General features: G+C 45.6%; 1 protein-coding gene across 2 annotated transcripts in view; it reads right to left on the bottom strand.

Moving 5' to 3' along the window:
* The window catches only part of SORL1 (sortilin related receptor 1), a 1,341,481-nt gene that overhangs the window by 1,036,046 nt on the left and 286,735 nt on the right, over positions 1-18,700 (bottom strand). For both annotated transcript variants that reach the window (XM_069614318.1, XM_069614319.1), the window contains exons 14-15: positions 11,599-11,785; positions 11,347-11,475 (exon numbers count right to left, since the gene is read on the bottom strand). In XM_069614318.1, the coding sequence (XP_069470419.1) occupies positions 11,347-11,475; positions 11,599-11,785 (316 nt within the window). The remainder of the gene's footprint in view (positions 1-11,346; positions 11,476-11,598; positions 11,786-18,700) is intronic.

Here is an 18,700-nt window from a genome sequence, read left to right as displayed (position 1 = left end):
CATATCAATTTTTTGAGGGGCACGAATAGCACTGTACAGACCAGATTCTAGTCCGCAACCAGTGGAGGAAACAGGGCTGAGGCCAGTGAGAACGCAGAGGGAGTGTGCACCAGAGCTGATAACCAACTAGACGCAGAGCTGCTTCAGCTTCTAAACAGGACAACAACATAGCCTGGTGAGTGGCATCAGAGGCAGGGCAGCATACTGTTTATGAAAGATTCTATGAATCACCAGTTTACGTGATGTGCACATTTAATAGCACACTTCACATCCAAAAATAGAAATGGCTTCCTAACTAGCAGGTGTTTTTTAAGCTCACAAAGGAATATTAGTGGTCAAAGCCAATAGTCATGGTATGTTTATAGCCATTTGTATCAATTGTAACATTAGCCAGCTTTTTCTGTTATATGCCCATGTATCACTGGCCTTTGAGTGTGTTGGGATCCAGGCAGGGCTGAGCTAAGCCCTAGGCAGTGCGATAGACTGGGTTGAGTAGTGGGATGGGCTCTGGGAAGAACTGGGGACCAGATTGTGCTTTAGGTGGAACCTCTATTTGGTGGTCCCTTATATACACAACACTTTTGACTGATTACAAGGCTAGGTGCTCCAATGAGCTGTGCTCAGCGTAAAGGGGAATATATTGAGTTTTGTGATTTTACGGACATTACATATAGAGACTTGGTGAAGCATGTTGGCACAAGGTGGCTCACTTTAGGTAAAGCAGTGTCACAAATTTATCAGCTGTATCCAGCCCTAAAAAGCTATTTTATGTCAAAGGATCTTGCAAATGGGAAGTTTCAGCGTTTGAAAGATCGATTCAGTGATCCAATGACTGAAATATTCCTGCTTTTCTTTTCACAAGTACTGCCAATTTTTGAGCAGACCAATACATTTCTACAGCGAGAAGAGCCTACGGTTCATCTACTTTATCACAATATGTGTTCTTTTGTCAACAAGATTTTTTCCCGTTTTGTTTTGATTTCCCAGTAGGCGTTGAATATCAGGACCCATAAACCCAGCAAAGTGATGACCGCTTATTCATTGGGGAATTAACACGATCTTCCCTGTCAAAACTGTTCGAAGGTGGGGATATCACGCAAAGACAAACTGGTTTTTTTTTGCAGCATGTCGGAAGTTCTATGAAGCAGCAGCATCCTATGCTTTGCAAAAACTGCCATTTAATGAGGCCCTCCTAAAGCATGTAAGGTTTGTTGATGTGACAAGAAGGGAAATGGTTTCCTTTGAGTCTATTGAATACTTTTTAGATAGGTACAACCACCTTTTTAAGAATTCTGACAGATATCTCCTTCACGATAAGTGGAGTATCAGATTTTGGCTGATGACGAAATTCCCTGGGATTCATCAAATAAAGACATTGATGAGCCACCCGAAAGGATGGACACAATCTGGGCAAGGTTTACTAAATTAAAACTCTTCCCTCCTCTTTGTAAACTGGCACTCCTAATTTTAATTTTGCCTCATTCAAATGTTGGGAAGAAAGTGTGTTCTCCATGATAAAGAACAAAACAGAATTTAGAAGCAGCTTAGAGCTGTCCAGAACACTATCGTCAATTATACGAGTAAAATTACACACCAATGAAGCCTCACAACCTTGCCACAGATTGAAGCCAAATGATGATTTGATAGAGCTAGCCAAAAAGGCTACACGAGCATACAACCTGAAGCATAAGAACTAAGGTATTTGAATTGCAAACTGACCAATGAATAATTGTTCAAATTGAGGCTTTAGTCTCCAGATTGATGTACTGCCTCTGTTCCACTATTTCGAGTTTAAACATCACGTGAGCACAGTTGGTTTCTTGTGAAAGTTCTACATTTATTTTGCAGGCAGGTTTGCTTCTGGGGGAAAAAAAAATAAACTGTACAGAAAGAACATGTGTATTGTTTTTCCAACTGAATTTACTTGGTACAATGGTTGCATGCAAAAGAGCCTAGTTTTGCAGCAGTGTAGTAAGTTAATAGTGGTATTTTCTTCACACACCTTCCTGTGATGTCACTTCCTTTAACCCTGGGCACCGCCTCCAGTGTCCAACCCAGGCTCTCACCCTCCAAGCAGTCTGAAAAGGTTGAGAGGTATGTTCTCGGGAACGCCAAACACCCATATGTTGTTACGGCGCTCCCTGTTTTCAAGATCATCAACCTTGATGTGTATTTCTTCTTCTCTGTGGTCCGTTTGGGCCTCCAACGTATTCAGGGAGGTTCGATTATGCTCGACCTGTTCCAGCCCGTCTTCTGTTTTGTCCATCCTTGTGTAATTTTGTCTATTTTGCTGCCTATGTTTGCTCTCATGCTTCTCATCTCGGTAAGTAGGTCAGCGACGTCCGCCTTGGTTGCAGCTGCATCAGACCCTGGAGTCGACATCTTGGACTTAGTGAGCAACTTCAGGGGTTCGCTGGTTGGTGTGAACTTGTATTTCGCCAGTTTGCCCTTAAGGTCCGTGGACGGCGGGTCACAACTGCGCGTGGGAGGACTACAACGCCGGGGTGGTCATTTGAGAAATATGTGCTTGTGTATGCGAGCTGTGTCCTCCGGTGGCCAAGCGTGGCTGAGGCAAGATGCTTTGGAAAGCTCCCTTAACAAGCAGCATCCCGTGTGTGACCAAGCGCCACTTGGTGGTTCTTATTTCTTTTTTGTTTTGTTTTGATGGGGACTTGCCTGTAATGTAGCACGTCAGAAGGCTCCAGGGTGGTTCCCCCAGAGAGAGGGACATCAGTTTGCGGCCAGCGTGCGACCACCTTAAGTAATCTTCATGCGCAGGATCCACACCAAGCGGAATGCTGGGGTCCTGTTCTTAAGTCTGGTGAGCTTAGATGTATATGTGGGCTCTGAGGAGCGCACACGCCCTGTCCGACAGGGGCCCAACCCTCAGTCCTTTGTTGCCTAAGTGAGATCTACTAGTGCCCTTTATTGCATAGGACCTATGGCTCTATAGCTTCTTCCACCTCTTCGGGGTTCCGGTATCGTGATGTCAGGCCCAGCAACCAGTTATGTCCCTCACGGGTCGAGGATCAGGTGCAGGACGCCGAGAGGGAGAATGTGTCATGAACGGCTCTGCGCTGATCAACATACTCACTTCCTGTGTAGCCGTCCGGACGTGCTGGCATCCAAGAGGGGGCCCGCGGCCCGCTTTGTACGTAGCGTCCAAGAAGAGTCTACATATGATGAGCTGCTAGGACAACTCGAGCAAGTATGCTGCGGGGAGCAAGTACTGTGTTGTTGTGGGGCGAAGGATGTTTCCATACTACGAGGGAGCGCGTAGTCTCCACGCGGGCATCTCAGTCTACCGTGACCGGAGTATGCGCCCGTGGTAAAAGCAACAGCGGAGACCGCTTAAACTGCAGGTCCCTAAACAGTCTCCTCGCGGTCGTGTAGGGACGGTGCCGGCAGCACCCGATGGACGAGCGGCCCTCTTCCAGGACCTTTGGTCTCGGGGGTGGGGGTGTGCACAACCTCCCGAGGGCGGCGAACATTTCAGGTGGGCTTCATGGGGCCGAGCGCATCTTTGCACAGTACTTCTAGGTGGTCGGGGTTTTCCCCAGTGCGTCGCAGACACCTCCGACGCCAAATTCTGTAGATATTCAGGCTGGCGGGGGAGGGGATGGGGGGGATGGGGGGGATGTTGTGGTGGGGGCTCAGTCCACTTTTCGGGACCCTCGCGCGGAGCCTACATGGAAAGTAAACCCTCTGTGCGGCCGATCGTGCAAACACAATTTTGAGCAAAATCTGGAACAGGAAAGCCAGTGTCAGGATGCCAATTACTCTTTTCTGGGTGTTTGCCACAATACTTAGACATGGTAATGTGCTAATAAGGTTAGAATTCCATGATTCAACAGATATTAAATTTGTTTTCTCAAATGATTCCTGAGACCAAATCCTAGCAGGCAACATTTTTCTGTGAGCGTTTCTTTTCAAGCGGATCCCAGTTGTAGCATACAACAGTTCAGTTTAAGTGTATTTTCTCAATGGTATGCTTGCAATGTTGACTCTAGCACTAGAATGTAACAGTTGCTAACAAGTGCACTTTCTCAAGCGATTCAGGTAACCAACTCATCATTCCAACATGCAACAATTCACTGAGTGAGGATTGAATGTTTTTTGTGATCCTTGACTTTGGTGTCAACATGCTGTTCTTTGCATATCAATCCTGGGCTTTCTTTCTCTCCACGTGCTGTAGGGGCCTGGAGTGAACATTTATTTATTATTCTGCCTATAAAAAAAATATCACTTTAGAAAGACTGCAGGGTGCGCAGGGTATGACCGGCATGTCCAGGCCTTACGGAAGCCATGGATGCAGGAGCTAAGTGGTGTGTGTGTGTGGTGCATGTGAGTTGGAGGGTGGGTAGGGAAGTGACTGATGGTGAGAAAAAGGGGCTGCGTTCAGGGGGAAACCCTTACCCCCCGAATTAAAGAGTAAAGGCGATCAGTGGGACAATATTGAGGGCCGCACCAAAATCGGCCAAAAAAACAAAAACTCCCTTTTTTTGTGTGCGACCATCAATATTCAGAAATTTCACATAGACCCGCTGTAGGAATTGTGGCTGCAAGTCTCAGAATGCAGCTACATCTTAACTCCTTGCATTTACCGTCACTGATTCAGGGTTTGCACCAAACAGGATATTTCCATTTCTCTGGTGGCTGATATCTGTCTGGGAAGTCTAGTCTGAATTTTAGTTCTCACGCCCTTCGGGTGTTTCGCCATCCATATACCTCACCTCAGCACTGCAGTGTCCTGCAGCTTTTCTTGGTCCCGGCTCGCTCAAAGCTTATGGAAATGGTCCTGTGTACTTGTGTTGGTGATAGGGTCTCAGTTCTAGTCCTTGCTGGTAGGACAGACTGAGGAGCTACTGGTGCTAGCCCTCCTTGTTCATAGTCCCCAAACACATCTGCTTGGCAGTGTTTCTTGGCCTCTTGTGTCTACTTCCAAAAGTCTCCAGGCATTTTCTCTACTGGCTTTTTGTATTTGCTGGTTGTTGCATGCATCATGTACAACGGAGAAGAAAAACTTTGATTCCTGCTGCATGTGCTAGAAAACGGGTCACTTCATAACATACTTAACCTAACATACTTAACCTAACTAGAACCAGGCACTGCATCCTGATAGGCTGCCAAGCTTTTTTTCCCTCTGATTGGGCACCGGCAGGCGAAGCCGGCCCACCTCTTCCAAGGCCCACAGAAACAAGGCTAGTGCCTGTTTCATGCCTGTTACGTGCCCGTTACGTGCCCGTGTCTGCCGTCTGCCAGACCCCTGCACGTCTCGATCTGCCTCCACATAAGGTAACCTGCAAACTGCTCCACTATCAACAATAAGCGTGCGCATGCACCTACTTACAGAGACTATACGCCCATTCATAATTTGGTCACACTCTGCTAACACTCGGACCGATGATTCTCGACCAAAACCGCTTAGCATTATACTGTCTGATAACCGAATGCCACTAAATGTTGACTCACTGTGCACACACTTACTCAACTGCTTTATCTCATTTGCAAATAGGCGTTTACATGTTGTAAGCAGCACATGTGCTTTTACAGCACTGGATTAGTATGCGAGTAGGAAGCCCCCACCTCGCCCACGAGAGCCGGAGCTTCACTCACTACATCACTGCACAGCCCGCTTACAGTACTTCATACCTGTTGATAATAGCTTAGTTTCATTATTTACTACACAAGCATTATGTCTGCCCACAACATACATTAGATATGCCCTGTGTATCGCATCTAGCCTATGTGTGTTACTGTATTAACTAGCCTAAAGTGCCTCGCGCCACAACTGCATTTAGCCTATGTGTGTTTTTACACTTTACTAGCCTAGCTACGCCTCGCGCCACAATTGCATTTAGCCTTTGTGTGCTTTCACATTTGACCAGTCTAGTTGGGCCTCGCGCCACAATTGCATTTAGCCTTTGTGTGCTTTCACATTTGACCAGTCTAGTTGGGCCTCGCGCCACAATTGCACTTGTGTTTTTCTTGCATTGCCTAGCTTAGAAGGGTTCCAACCATAACTAGCATCTGCTAGGCATAGCACTGAAGCTCCCTCTACACACATTAAACCTACCACTTAGATGTCAGCACGACCTCCAGTATAGTCTTACAATGACTTCTGCCTATCTGACTATATTAAGTTGCTAAGCTGCAACTATTCTGATTCTAACCTCATTTGCTGAAATTGCATTCAGACTGCCTGCAAATCTGTTCTGCATAGAACTGCACTTGAATTACTGCATTTTCATCTTGTGTGAATATGCTGATCCTAATGTCACCTGCTAAGTGGCACCAGATTGCCTGATTGACTTCCAACTGTATATCCATGCACTCCAGCCAATTTGCCTCATCTTGAATCCAGCAGCCTATCCATGCTTTCTAGACATACTGCCATACCTTGAAGCTAGTACTCAGGTACTGTGGCCAATCTATGCGGCCTTAATCTAGGCGTCATTCATATTTTAGCCAACTTACACCACCTCCACCTAGTTGCCGACCCAGGCACTGCAGCTATCCTGCCATATCTCTCCTACCTCCCAGGTGTTATTCAACGTATTATCAGTAACTCTGCCCTACACTTCTAACCCAGGCCGCCCCCGCCATCACAGCCCTATCAACTACCCTTATCTAGGGGCTACATAGACCATCCCAACCACGTGTGGCCACCTTAATTCAGGTATTATTTAGCGCTTCATAACACTCTCGACCCCACCATTTAGCATGTGTCTATCTTGCCTGCTTACTTCCTGATCTTCACACTTCCGACCAAGATGGCTCCACACCTACCCAACATGCCAGCCCTACCTAGGCCTAACAACCAAGTACCATACCTAGATTTAAACGACTTTCAGGTACTGCTACCTTCCTGTCACCCTCGCACCACTACAGAAAGGAACTTAGGACTTAGAGCTAGACCAGCCAAAATCCATGAACCCCCTGCCCGCTCACTGCCCACTATACAAAACTCTAGAACGTTGCCACCGCGACCAATTACCTCCACGCAAACCAGTAACCCACTACAAACCCTTCAGAACCCCCGCAACCAGGGTACCCCTAAACCTACACAAGACAAGCGCCATACTACTACTTCAAAAAACATAGCCACTACTTCTAAAAACATAGTTAGCCCTAATATCAAGGGAGCCTTGATCAATGCTAGGTCGCTAGTAGCTCATGCTACAGAAATTGCAGACTTACTCCTCACTGAAGACCTTGACTTCCTCGCCATCACTGAGACTTGGCTACACCCAGCAGCAGGCCCTATGCTTATGTTGGCAGTCCCAGATAACTATTCTATCCTGAGACAAGACCGCCCTAATTCTAGAGGAGGAGGTGTCGCCTTTATCCATAAGTACAGTCTCACCATGAGACTAGCTACTTCGACCGATGCCCTCTCTTCCGAATCACTAGCAGTTAAAATACCACTCACTAACTCCCAAACTCTTAACATCTACTTGATCTACCGCCCGCCAGGCCCCATTGGCACCTTCGACGAAGACCTTAACTCCATCCTATCCAGCAACCTCAAAAGCTCCACTCAAGTTCTCACCTTAGGAGACTTTAACTTGGGCTACAATGACCTAGAAGACCATCCCGCTAGCACCATAGCTAATACTCTTACTGAATTAGGCTTTGTGCAAAGATGTATGACACCCACGCATACGAAAGGTAGAACACTTGACTGGGTGGCCGACCACAACTGCCTAGCGAACATCACAAATATCTCACCCCAAGCCTGGACTGACCACCATTGGTATCATTCATGCTCTCCACCGACAGACCTCCACCCCCGCCTACCATTAAGGCCCCACCCACTCTCACTAGAAACAAGAAGAACATGACAGTAGAAAGACTTATCCCTAACCTACTCCCCACACTCAACTCACTTCCTGATAACCTGGACCCTGAGTCCTTGGTTGAAGAATATAACAAGATTATGGCCACCTCACTGGACCGCATCGCCCCCCCTTAAACTGAGATCCAGTAAACTGAAAACGCACCTTCACAAATGGTACACACCATTCCTCAAAAAACTAAGACAGCAAAAAAGAAACTGCAAGGCCATCTGGAAAAAATCCCCCTCAGTCTCTAACAAACTAAAACTCTCCAAACTAGCTGCACTCTACAAAAAAGAAATCTACCTGGCCAAACGAGCCTCCTTTGACTCTCGTATATCCCAAGCTAAATCTAACATGAAAGAACTCTTCTCCATCCTTAAAGAAATAGAAACCCCCATAGCACCCCTTGACACGTGCACCAAAGATAAAAACTGGTGCTCAGAAATTCAAAGTGCCCTAGCAAACAAGATTGCGACTCTTCAAAGTAAAATCTCCAGCAAAAGAGCATCCCTGAATGACACCCCCAACTCAAAAATTCCGGACAAACCCATGCCCACCGACCTAGCCCGCTTCCAATTCGCCAAAGTCAACATACTGGAAGTCGAAAAAATTATCCTGTCCCTGAAACCGTCTAATTGCCAGGGAGATCTATGCCCTGCAGAGCTCATTAAAGATGCTGCCCGCGACCTCTCCCCTTTCATTACAAAACTGATCAATGCTTCCTTCGCCACTGGCTCCATCCCTACCAACCTAAAACAATCCTGGGTACTACCTCTACTGAAAAAACCCACACTTGACCCAGTCATACCCACAAACTACCGACCCATAACTACTGTTCCCTTTCTACTAAAAATTCTGGACAAGGTTGCCTATGTACAAATACAGAAGCACCTGGAAGAACACAACCTCTTAGGCTCTAGACAATCTGGATTCCGCCCCCAACACGGGACCGAAACCGCCCTTATTGACTTGAAAGCGCAGATCGACTCGCTCAGAGACAACGGGCAAGCCGCCCTACTCCTCCTCCTCGACCTATCTGCAGCCTTCGATCTGGTCGATCACTCTGTCCTTTGCTCACACCTCCACACTTCAGCTCACTTCTCCAGTGAGGCCATCACCTGGATCACATCCTTCCTTAACGGCAGGACTATGAGGGTCTTCTCTCCCACGGCGGTAGCAGACCCTATACCCATCACATGCGGTGTTCCTCAGGGCTCCTGTGTCTCCCCCACATTATACAACATATTTACCAAGCCCCTTTTCGATGATTTGGATCATCTCGGTATCACCTACACTAACTATGCAGATGATACTCAGATCCTCCTTCCGCTTTCAGGAGATTATGGAAAAGATTTGGCCTTGCTAAATAGGGTGTACATCATCATCCAGGCATGGATGGCTACTCATGGACTATGCCTGAATGATGATAAAACAGAACTCATCATCTTAGGCACCGCAATCAGTATAAAGAAAATTGGCCCGGCTTATAACTCCTTCATGATTGACGGGAACAACATTAAAGTCGGACAGGAGGTCAAAACATTGGGATTCTATCTAGACTCCAATTTTTCCCTCAAAAGACAAGTGAGCTCCCTCGCATCCTCCACGGCTTACACGTGCAAATTAATCCGTGCAGCCAAACCTTTCCTGTCGGATACTAGCTGTCTGACACCCGCCAGAGCCCTCATACTGTCTCGCCTCGACTATTGTAATGCCCTCTACCTAGGATCCACCAAGGCCACCACCAATAAACTGCAAACCCTTCAGAACAACGCTCTCAGAGCAGCTCTGGGCATTTCCAGAAGAGAACACATCACAGGATTCAGTCAACAGAACAATTGGCTCTCCACCAGAGATAAAATTCTCTTAAAAACGGCATCACTCACCCACAAGTCTCTTAACAACGCAGCCCCAACCTACCTGATCAACAGGTTCCACAAACAATCCTCCTCAAGACCCGTCAGAACCGCATACAAAGATTGTTTATCTGTTCCCCACTACAAACGGGCCACCATAGGAGGCAACAGCTTCCCGGTAAAAGCTGCCAAGCTTTGGAACTCCCTGCCTCCAAACCTTAGAGTAGACCTGCCTTATCAGAACTTCCGTTCCAAGTTAGTCTCCTGGCTGAAACTGGAGACCCACTAAGACTAGGTAGTGTCCAGCGCTACACGCACACATCGTAACCACGTGTGCCTCTTGCTTACCTGTATATTATATTACGGCCTGTTGGCCTTACTGCTGATTTGTATATATTGTATATAACATTTGTGTACATATTTCTGTATTATGTATATTCCTCGTGTACTGTAACCAAGCTTCGAAAATTCTTGTAAAGGCTGCACCCTGATACCCCCGGGTACGCTCGCGCATTATAAATAATAAAACAAACAAACTTGCGGCCCACAATGTGCATATTTATTGCCTTTAGTGTAGTGCCATGCCTTTGTCCACAAAGGATGTGCAGTACAAATGTTTGCCTGTTAAATATGGTCTCTTGGATTGAGGTAGAACTATTTCTAAATGCAATAACTTTTTAAAAATATGGTTCCAATTTGTATATGCAATTGGTCGCCTTTCAGTGCAAGGAGTTTGCGGTTTTAATCTAGGTAGGCTGATGTATTTTTATGTGATGGGAGTTTATGAATGTGTGGGCATTTCTGCGTTTTTATCCGAATTGCTGAGCAACTGCTAAATCTGCTAATTTGGTAGAGGGGTTGCTGTGCAATGTTAATTGCTTGAAGGACGTCATCGTTTTAATTTCCAATTGCATATTTTGAAATGAAATGTTTTTATGGATTTGGTCAAATAAAAGTCTTTAAAAGTAGGAAACAAATCTTAAAACAGCCAACTTTGGTCTCTTGAAATGGGATATCAAAAATGTGCAGTGTCAGCACAAATTCTCATGAGAGTGAATCTTTCAGAACACCATCATCAAGCCCTCAATTTCTTTCCTCGCATCCATTCAACAGTTTTCGCAATCCTAATCTTTGCTTGTGTGTTCAGCTTTTCCAAAGGTGGACCAGAATTAATATGCAATGCAATTGTCTTATTTGCATTCCAGAACACTGAAAAACACTAAAGTCCAATATGATTCACCATATGTGCTCATACATGTTTCGGTTGGCTGGGTGGAGCGGTGGAGGGTGTCTGTATTGGCCCTTCCCCTATGGAACTCCCGTCCAGAACACACAAGGTTTCACGATGAGCTACATTTCGGGAGGGCAATTCAACACTGACCACTCCCAGTATTGGAATCATTAGATTTCAATTTGGATACAACTCTTAATGTAGGCCTTTTGCCAAGATATTATCAGAGTTGAAGGCTTGCTTGAAAACACAATTTGTTTCTGAAATGCTACATTTTCTTTTATGCTTTTATTTGAATAAAAACTAAAAGATAAATAATCCATATACATTCAATTACAGCTTGACAAAAGCAAAGGGAACTACTAAGTTTACACAGTTTCAGTACAGAAACAAAGTACGGTCCGAAAACACAACATACCCTCTTGTTTTTTTGTAAGTGCTGCCCACGGGGCACGGGACTGGAGGTCCAGAGGGTTTACCAGCAAACTCTGGATCAGGCACGCACACATCGGATGACAGGTCTTCACTCAATTTAAATCCAAAATCACTGCAAATAAAGAAAAATAGTAATCCACAAAGTCGACGGGTCGCATTAACAGGTTTTAATGCTCTAAGAATTATTTTTACTAAAATGTCAGGCTACAGTAGCAATTTTGAGATTAGCAGTTACCATTCATAATCTTCCCTGGTGCAGGAGCAGTTCGAGATCATGATTGGTCGATCAAAGTCTTCACCATTAAAACAAGTCGCGTGAGGTGTTCTTCTTTTGAAAACTGTTTTACGCCCCAACAAACATTCGTTGCCCTGCTCATCCGCAGGTGACCAGAGAATATAATCAGCCTCCATGCAAGAAACTCCTAGGGAAACAAACAAAACGGCCCCCATTTAGAACACCGAACACCTTCTCATGGACAGCACGCTACGAGAGAAAACAGACAAACACCCAAGCAGTATACCCAACATGTCCCAAAACAATGGTCAGGCAAGGTCAGGCAATTACTGACCATCACACACACCCGACTTCCATTACACTTCCCCACATGGATAAAAGGCAGAGCACAAGAGCACACTCTGAGCAACGCAAAGCACACAAGGAAACAGCAGTTTCAAGATGGCAGCTGAGCAAGAGAGGAAAGATGGCAAAACCGAAGGGGAACGCAAGAAGGACAATTCCCCTTGAGCTTTTCGACAAGGACCCTTTACTTTCCAGAGACTGCAAGAATAGAAGAGGGAAGACCAGGAAACCAGGCTTAAGAATCCTGCATTGTGTGTCAGATACCCAGGGCCCATCTACGTCAATAATCAAGGTGGGAAAAATCCCTAGCCACCGTGGTACCGTCTTTGGCTCCAAGAACAAAACCGCTTCAGTGAAATCAACACAGTGGGTGAGTTGGGGAGACCGATACAAGACCAGTGTTTTGAAGCCAAGATTGCAAGCAGCAACCTTGTATGGCGAGTGCTGGAACAAACATTGTTAAAACGTGTGTGATCAGAGGGGCAACTGAAGTTGAACAGCTAGTGAGTGATTTAACTTTAAAGCAAGCTACAATACCTTTGCCAGAGTGGTCTGGCACAGCGTGGGTGCTCAATCAAAGGTCTTTAAGGTATCCAGCTGAGACATGACAAAAGTAGATCGATTTGGTCCGAGCCCAGTGGACGGAGATCAATTGATAAACAATTAAATGTAAATCCAAGTAGTCCTGCGACAGGTCAAGCAAAATCATGCCCACAATCACATGTCTTCGATTTTGATGAAGTAGAGAAAGTTTGGGCAAATACATGAATTTGGTCGAGCCCAACAGAGGGAGACCAATTGAAGGTTTTGTGTTAAAGTGGGTCTGAGCCCGGCGGAAGTGGAACCGGGGTGAACAGTAAATCACCTGAAAAGTGAGGAACTTTTAATGTTTTGTCATGTTGCATCAGGCCCTCTGAAATAAGAGACTTTGAATGGCAAAGAGACTTTTGCACAGAAGGCCCCGATGTTGAAGTTTTGAACTGCATCCTCATGCTAAGCGAAGCCAGAGAGTGTGCTAAGCTTGAGTGTGCCGCCTTGTCCCGTGCTGAAAACGTGGGGAAGGGAAGCCAACGGCGTGAATATCCTAATAAATCATTTCTTGAACACTTTTCTTTTGCATAACATTGTTGCCTACACTATTTGTATTTAGAAGTAAGGATTGGCAAAAGGATTAGTATAGGCCCTTTTATTTTGACTGACTCTACTAGGACTGTTATTATTTGATGGTCGTAGCTTGCTACTATCTTTAGATTTGGGATTAGATGGGCACATTTCAAACCCAATTGAAGTTCAATAAACACCCTTGAACTGTGAGTACTTGTGTCCGTTTTACTATTTGATACCATGCCTTCCTTACACATCCAAGAAGAAGAAGAATATCCCCACCTTTAGAGCGGATCCATGCACACTCTTTGTGCTCATTCTTCTTCAAATAGCATCTTCGCTTTGGACAACCTTGACTCGTCGGCTCTGCGCACAAAACTGTTTTCCTGCATCTCCTGATTCTTGCAGTCTCGGCCTGTCTCAGAGGTAGCTTTGTTAATTTCAACGTGAGCCAGCATCCATTTTCCCCAATATGGCCATCCTTACCATGTTATATATTCTTCTATAGCAAGCTTCTATATGTTATATTTCTACCTTGCTTTACTGCGTATTTACAGTTATTGGTCAGTAAGTTACTTAATCTTTTTTAGATCCATGATTACTTTAGCTTTAGGTTCATGTTACTGTTAATGCTCCAGTTACATTGTTACTTAGTATTTTTATATCATTTCAACATAGGTTCATATATCTTCTTTATGCCACCACTTTGTCCTAGCCAGATTTCACTTTAACATCCCCATCCACGATATTCATTGATGCATTCTGACATCTTGGAAAGAGACATCCTTCCATGTAGCATTCTTCCATGCAACATCCTTCCACACTTTCAGTGCATTCTGTATGGCTGTTAGAGCATAACGTCTCATACTCTATGAGGTATAGGAACGATGCAGGGGGCCCCATTTATGGCTCTTCGACTGTTCCAATAGGACGGTGGTGAGAGGGCGAGAGCTAGCAAGATATCAGCTACCTGCTCCTCTACACCAATGTCAGAGTGGAAAAACTACCCTCAACCACTGCGTCCTGTTGTACACTCGAGGTCTCAAAAATTGGGAAAAAAACATGATATAAAAATCAGTCCACAGATAATTCATAAATGACAAAATTATCTAATACATTCATACAATTGGTCCCCGGGTAAAATGCAATCAGTACATTTTAGTGAAAACATGTACAAACTAAGTGCTTTGTTGCATCAGTGATTGGTAGCACCAAAAATTCACATATTATTGTGACAATGATTGTTCATAGTTATTGATTCATTAGTGTTTTTCTTTTGCAACTCTGAATGTGTGGGACCTTCCTTATGAGTCTTAACATTCTATACAGAGCAAGATTAAGTAAAACCAAAAAAGCCGCACTGGGTCCGAAAAGAGACTTCTTCGGAGCCCCAGAAGCCATCTCAATACACAAGTAGCAAACACACGTGCAAACCACGAAGAACCTGAGGTGATCCCAACAGTTTGGAGACGGTTGAAATCTGAAGGGAAGCCACGGGGGTGGGGCTATTTATACCCTACGTCCTATTGGTGGGGACTAAAGCACCCAAAAAGGACGTTGATGGGACACAAAGTGTCAAAGTTTTCCATTGGAAAACGCTAGGTTGAAGTGACCGAGGTTCCCAGCCTGACAACGAATATTCACATCATGTGAATCCATGAAAGATCCAATGCTGGAGAAATAAAGTGTTGTGCAGTTCCAGGTTAAGGCATGTTGCAGTATACTGTGAGTATGCAGTACAATCACCTTCCATGAGGAATCGATAGAGACACAATGACATGTTTGTGAATTAAGCGTAGTGTAGAAACATTTGGTCTTTGGTAGCATGATTTAAGGCATATGCAAATAAGCGAGGGAAAAGGAGCTACTATCTCATGTTGGTCACTGGAGAGAAGGCACACATGACTCAAGATACAGAAATGTGATGCAAAGACTTATTTTGATTCTCCCTTCTGGGGATCACAATCATTGTGGCTAGTGACCTTCAGCCCAGGTTACTAGATCTTGTGATAAGGTTGGACAAACACCCAAAGTTTATAAAGTACACCAACTAAAATACAAAAAAGGAGATTATCAGGAAAACTGTCAGGCTGGAGGAAGACCTCCTCCAAGTTATGCTAAAGGAGTCCCAAAAGTACCTACGACCCAAAGTCCAATCCAGAGTCTAATCCACACAATTCTGGAACATTTACACAGAGGAAAGCATCTCCTTTTTTGCTCACATACCCAGGGTAGTTTTAAGTTCCCCAGCACAATTGACATCTTGTTATGTTTTGGGATCAATTCCTAATGAGGCAAGACATGCAACATCCCCCCCTTAACCTAGGGGTCTCTGAAGCTTCTTTATTTACAAGGCCAGACCTGTGGTATCCAGACTCTTGCTCCAATGGTTCGCCCCGCCATCCACCTAGACTTTTCTCAGGCTTTTGTAATTATGCCCCCTATCTTCCCAGGTAAGGGAAACCTGCATGAGAATGAGGCTCTGGTTAGGATATTCTTGTTAAGGTGCTTCTTAAGCTTTGGTTGCTTCTCAGCAAACTGGATCTGCAAGAGGGCCCCAAGCAGGTGAACTGGTCTCTTGCTCAGTAGCGTTTTTGGGCCCCTGCCAGCTTCTGTGTCATGGCCCCCAATACAACCATTACATTACTCCCCTGCCAACAAACTTTTACAGAGTAGCCCATTTGGATTACCCAGCTCTAATTTCATGCCTCTTCTGAAGTGTGGTCCAATTCCCTTGGGTACCTTAGTATCTCTGCTATCTTAAAGTGTGACCCCCCTTGGCTTAGCCAATTCCTTATTCCAGGCTTTTTCAAAGGGTGGTCCACCTTTGTTTGGCCATCTATGGTTTCTTAGCATTGTCTTCCGCTCTTCATAGAAGCACGCTAACAATGTAGTAACTTCCTCAAAGTCTGGAGGATTCTAGCTCTTTTGTAAAGTTAGACTGAGGATTTCCCCCTAGGTTTTAGGCTAGCTGTTTGGTGGGTTACCAATGCCATGGCTCTCACTTGTATTTAGGGGTTTTGCATGTTCTGGAGATAAGATTCAGTATTTTACCTGGCCATCTTGGAGTCAGGCAAGAATGTACTAGCGCTCCAGTATTAGTGCTGTAAATGCTGCAAGTAAGTTAGAATGCTAGACTATGTAGGCAGACATAGTGTCTGCTTTGCTCCGCTGCCATGTAAAGATTGCGCACCAGAGGTGCGCTTGCTACACAGTACCTCTTTGTTAAACTACAATTGGGGTCCTGCATTCCCTTCACATTTCTTAAGTGGTTATAGGGCCAATTCTCTGTTTCTTTCACCCAATTTACTCTCCGTCACAGAGTGGTAGTACTAAGCACCCTTCCCCAACCCTCAGATTTCCTTTTGGTGGACACTATACCTCTTCATATGCAAAGGTGATAGCGTGGCATAGTATGAGGGTCCAGAAAGGCGACTTTGGAAGTACAGGGAGGGGTCCTCAGTTCACCACCTCCAAGGGCTGCATCATGAAGCTGTTGGCTGCCACCTGACCAGAACAAACCTAAGTGCGCTTTTGGGTCCGTCCATGTGTGACCAGCAAGGGGTCTACCACCCCCCCAGATATTTCAGCTGAAAAATCCTACATCTCATACCAAAATCTACTATAGCAGGCCACAAATACAGCATCAGAATTAGCCTGGTGCAAGTGAAGTGCACTGTTGCTGTACACCTTTTCGCCCTTTGAGACCAGGGTCCCTTCTTCCCTACAAGAGGGAGTGAGGTCACCCAAGATTCTGAAGTCTATAAAGAGGGAAGCTTTCTTTTGGCCAAAGTGGCAGAAATAACCTCCAATTGTGCAGGGGGTTTGTGCAGACACAGGGTTTCTCTATTGGAAGCAGCCTGTATCGTGCACACAGCTTATTTGTGGGGGCCACATTGTGTGGCTTTTCTCACTTCTTTCTTGTTGCTACCAGTATGTTGGATTGAAGCAGGATCCTGCCGTTGTCTAGCGAATGGGAAAGAATATCCGCCACTCCTGCAGATTTCACCCGGGGGAGTAGTGCGCTTGAGAAAATCCATTATAATGACGATACCTTCATGGAACAGTTTAACACAGTAAGGGTGTTCCACTCCACTCATCCTCTTCCCCTGCATCTAAATGTGGGTCAGAGTCCGTTTCAAAATTGTCCTGTGCAGTGATCACTAATGAGGAGCTGGCTAAAGCCTCCTGAACATGGTCTGCTTCGTCTCCCATCAATACACGGCTGGCCGAGTTCCAATGGTCCCAGCTGCGGTGGATGGAGCAAAGATCGTGGGAGGAATTGATGGAAAATGTCCTTAAAAAGTATCTCGCATCCAGACTGGTTAGGAAATGGTGGAACCAGCTCATAGGAGACTTGTCGTGCTGGCCAAGAAGAGTCCTGTGTCCCACTTGGGCAAAGTAAATTGGTTGCTGTGGCAAGGCCTGCTGTACTGTGAAGAGGCTAATGATCCTGTTGTCTGGGAGGAGACCAGAAAGTAGAGCTTAAGATGGGTTCCTTCACAGGTAGAGACCATTGGAAGCAGGTCACAAAGGAGTGCTTGATGAGGTATGTTCATACTCCATGAAGGCTGAACAGGTGTCTCTTATTCAATAGTGGGAGGGACTGGGTACTGCCCCTGCACAGCAGAAATGCACTGGACACGGTCTTATTTGCAGGGTTACCCCATTTGTGCAACACACTGTTGGATCCTTTAGCCAGTGGCATGGGTTACCTATGGTGCCATTTGAGCACCCAATAGTTTACAACAAAAGCTGTGCTTCAGTGGGGGTGGCAGCAATTGTGGCCAACAGCAAAAACCCCAGTAAAAAGCATTGTGCTTAGCCTTAAGACTGGCTCCGGAACCTGATGATTCCCCTGAAAGAGCAGAGCGCTCTTGGGTGTCTTGTGTACCCTCAAGAGCGAACAGGGGTAGCCTTGTGCTTTTGAAGCGTCTTGTGTTAAGGGCTGTCATTGCTCCCACTCTAGCAGCTTCGGTGTGGCACAGAGTACAGTTCTGCTTAGCCTGTGTGGTGGTGAGAATTCTTCCTCCCAGACAAGCGACTTGTGAAAGCACTGGATCGATGTACAATTCCTGAGAGGGACCTTGGACAGGATTCTGGTGAATGGATGTTAGAGGGTCAGATTGAACACCCTCACCATCTGAGGGACCATAGGGAGTACCCTGCAAATGTTCCCTGCACAAAAGATTACCACTTACCTTGGTCTGCGATGAGATTAAGTGCTCAATGTCCTTCGGAGGCGATCCCAAAGACGAACTCCCACCAAGCACAAAGTAGGGAAGAGGCCTGAGAATGAATCACACGCAGTGCTGAGGTACCACTAGTGTGTCATTCCATTGAAAAACAGGCAAATTGTGAAGGCTTGCAGGGGAGTAACTGTGTGAACAAACCGCACAAGGTTTAGATACATTGGACATGAGAAGCAGCGAAATCTAAATACATTTCAGCACAACAATGCACAGCTGCAGTAGCCACCGTCCACTCTGACACGGAAGAAGCGGCTGAAAGATGGGTGAGAAGGAGCCATGCAGTGGCATGGCCACCTGCGCGCCTATGCTTTTACATACTTGGAGGTCTATAATCTGCTTGGCAACAGGCTTGGGCTTCTGCCGATTCCTGTTCCTTCGAACATTCCAAGAGAACGAAGGAA

Source organism: Ambystoma mexicanum, chromosome 9 (genome assembly GCF_040938575.1).
Source record: "Ambystoma mexicanum isolate Mex_15411 chromosome 9, UKY_AmexF1_1, whole genome shotgun sequence".
Lineage (NCBI taxonomy): Eukaryota > Metazoa > Chordata > Amphibia > Caudata > Ambystomatidae > Ambystoma > Ambystoma mexicanum.
Note: the sequence above shows the minus strand (reverse complement) of the source record. Positions and strands in the feature narration are given on the sequence as shown.